Source organism: Montipora foliosa, chromosome 5, assembly GCF_036669935.1.
Source record: "Montipora foliosa isolate CH-2021 chromosome 5, ASM3666993v2, whole genome shotgun sequence".
NCBI lineage: Eukaryota > Metazoa > Cnidaria > Anthozoa > Scleractinia > Acroporidae > Montipora > Montipora foliosa.
The window spans coordinates 42,446,763-42,449,262 of NC_090873.1; the positions used below are offsets into that span (position 1 = coordinate 42,446,763).

The following is a 2,500-nucleotide window of genomic DNA, read 5'->3' on the forward strand; positions in this document are numbered from 1 at the left end:
CCAAATGTTACAAAAGGCAAAAACACATGCAATTCCCTTAGGGAATCACGTGACACAACAAAAGCTGACTGAAACAACGGAAAATCGGTCGGCGCTACCTAAAACACAAAATTTTGGCATTTTCAGGTTCATTCCGGTATATTCCGCTTTATTTGGGTGTCATTCCGCCTCATTCCGGTGTCATTCCGGCTCATTTCAGTATGTTCCGGTACCATTCTTGCGGTACAATATTCCGGTACCATTCTTCCGGTACATTCCGTTTCATTCCATTCCGTTCCGTTCCGTTCCATTCCGTTCCATTCCGTTCCGTTCCGTTCCATTCCTGTGTTTAGTAACGCCCCATGTAGGAGAGGGTGGACAGGGTATATGAGGATCATGTCATGCAAGGGGCTCTGAGTGGGGTGAACTGTTCAGACTGCACTATCCTACATGTAGATTATATTATTTTATATATTAATTGTATTATAGTTTTTCAATTATTGCTGCATATACAGGTTATCAGAGAGCAGTGATATGTTTTGATTTCTCATGCTGGATTTTTAGTCAGTCGCATGATAATAAACATACATTGTATATTTAATTAAACATCAAATATTTTCCTTCTTCACTGCACTTTTATCAAACGTCAAGCTACTCATAGCCTTATCTTTCTCTATCTTACTTAATGTTTCATCTTTTATACAGGTGGACTTCAGTTTTTATTGGTGTGGATATTATTTTTAGTGCTGTGGTCAATACCAGTTATCTTAATAGAGTACTCTGTTGGTCGATACACAAGAAAAGCACCAGTCAAGTCTTTCCGCGTTCTCTTGGGACCCTGGTCTTTGTGGTGTGGGGGCTGGATGGTTGCTGTTGTTGTTTTGATTGCGTATGTGTTGTGTCTTAAACCAGGGCTGTCAATAAGGACCAGACTAGCTAGCGGGACCCTGAAAAATGCAGACTGCAGACTGTGAAGACCGTCTGTAAAATGAAAATTTGGTTAGCCTGAACTAGGCCTAAATAACATTCGGTAAGCCTAATTAGGCCTAAATAATATTCAGGTTAGCCTGTTTACGGTTAGCTCTCAATAATATTGTCGGTAACACCAATGATATTTTACCCCTGGTCTTCACGGTCTGCACAGCCTGGCGTTTTGGTGTGACCAGTAGCTAGCCCGGCTAGTAAGCCATCCTCAGCCGGTTACTTTCATCTTTTTTTACCACCAGTCGAAATGAAAAATCTCACACTTGTTAAGCAGGCCTCCTGATATTATGCGATGGTGCGATTTCGCACAATCGACCTCAAATCGCATCCGATTGCACAATTCACGAAAAATCGCATAATTCACAAAAGAACACACAAAATTCATAAAATAAAACATAAATCAACAAGTTTCTTAGGAGTCCCTGCATAAATACGCCATTTTAAAGATGATTTACCTTGGAAAACGGCTAAAAAGTCTTTGTTACCTTCAATTTCGTAAATACCGTAAAGTTCCGATAGTAACAACCCCCAAAATTAACGTAAATAGTTTGTGGTCGCTAGTAAATCCCGAAAGTAGCAACCCCCAAAATTAATGACCTCTGGAAAGTAGCGACCTTCTTCCCCCCCCCCCCCCACCCCCCGAAAGTAGCAAGACAACAAGGGGAAGCTTTATGCCACCATTCTTCCTTGACATCAGTTCACTGATGTAAAGAACTACCGTAAACCAGTATAATTTCGTATTAACAACAGGAACGTTTCTTCAAATTGAAATTGAAAACTACATAGTTTTCTAGATACGGTTTTTTGCTGTATCTATCATTGTTATCTTCTTTTTATGAAGCACAATTTATACATATGGAATGACATAAAATGTTGTTCTTTTTCAAATTTTTTGTTCATTTTTAATTTCGGAAAAAGGCTTGCGCCAGCTCTATTTGTAAATGATCTGTGTTCCCTGAAAGTAACGATCCCCCGAAAGTAACGACCCCCTGAAAGTAGCGACCCCCAAAGGCTGCTCTTTCCGAAAGTAACCAGGGTCACTACTATCGGAACGCTACGGTATTCAAAGTTCAAGGTGTTATTTTGCATGGGGGGCCTGGTACGAGGCTCATTCTTAAAGAGTCTCCAATTGGTGTAACACAAACGCGCCCTTTGTTCAGATTATCAAATCTGTTCAGAAATATAATACTGCACACAAAAACAAAATGTAAGAAGCTAGTCGTAGCATACAGGAATGTAAATAATAATTATTGATCATTCATTTGGCATGTTAGCTGTGTCCTTTCAACTTGTCGATCAAGATTCATAATTACGGTTCCCTTATGATCAAAATGTCTTTAGGGCATTAAAAACGTGCTTTTTTATCCTGAAACCTTGAAAAACAAGCTTAAAATTGCTCAGAAAAAAATCGCGTAATTTACAATATTTATCGCATAATTGGCCCTTCTAATCGCATAATCTGCCCAGCAAATTTCGCACAATTTGCATTTTTTCATTGCACCCTATCAGAAGGCCTGGTTAAGTTATCATCGAAGAA

The 2,500-nt window shown here is 39.4% G+C and overlaps 1 protein-coding gene across 1 annotated transcript in view; it reads left to right on the plus strand.

Annotated features, from left to right (window-relative positions):
• Positions 1 to 2,500, plus strand: part of LOC138004255 (uncharacterized sodium-dependent transporter YocR-like) — a 22,291-nt gene that overhangs the window by 2,012 nt on the left and 17,779 nt on the right. The window contains exon 3 of the mRNA XM_068850730.1: positions 685 to 868. Coding sequence (XP_068706831.1) covers positions 685 to 868 — 184 coding nt within the window. The remainder of the gene's footprint in view (positions 1 to 684; positions 869 to 2,500) is intronic.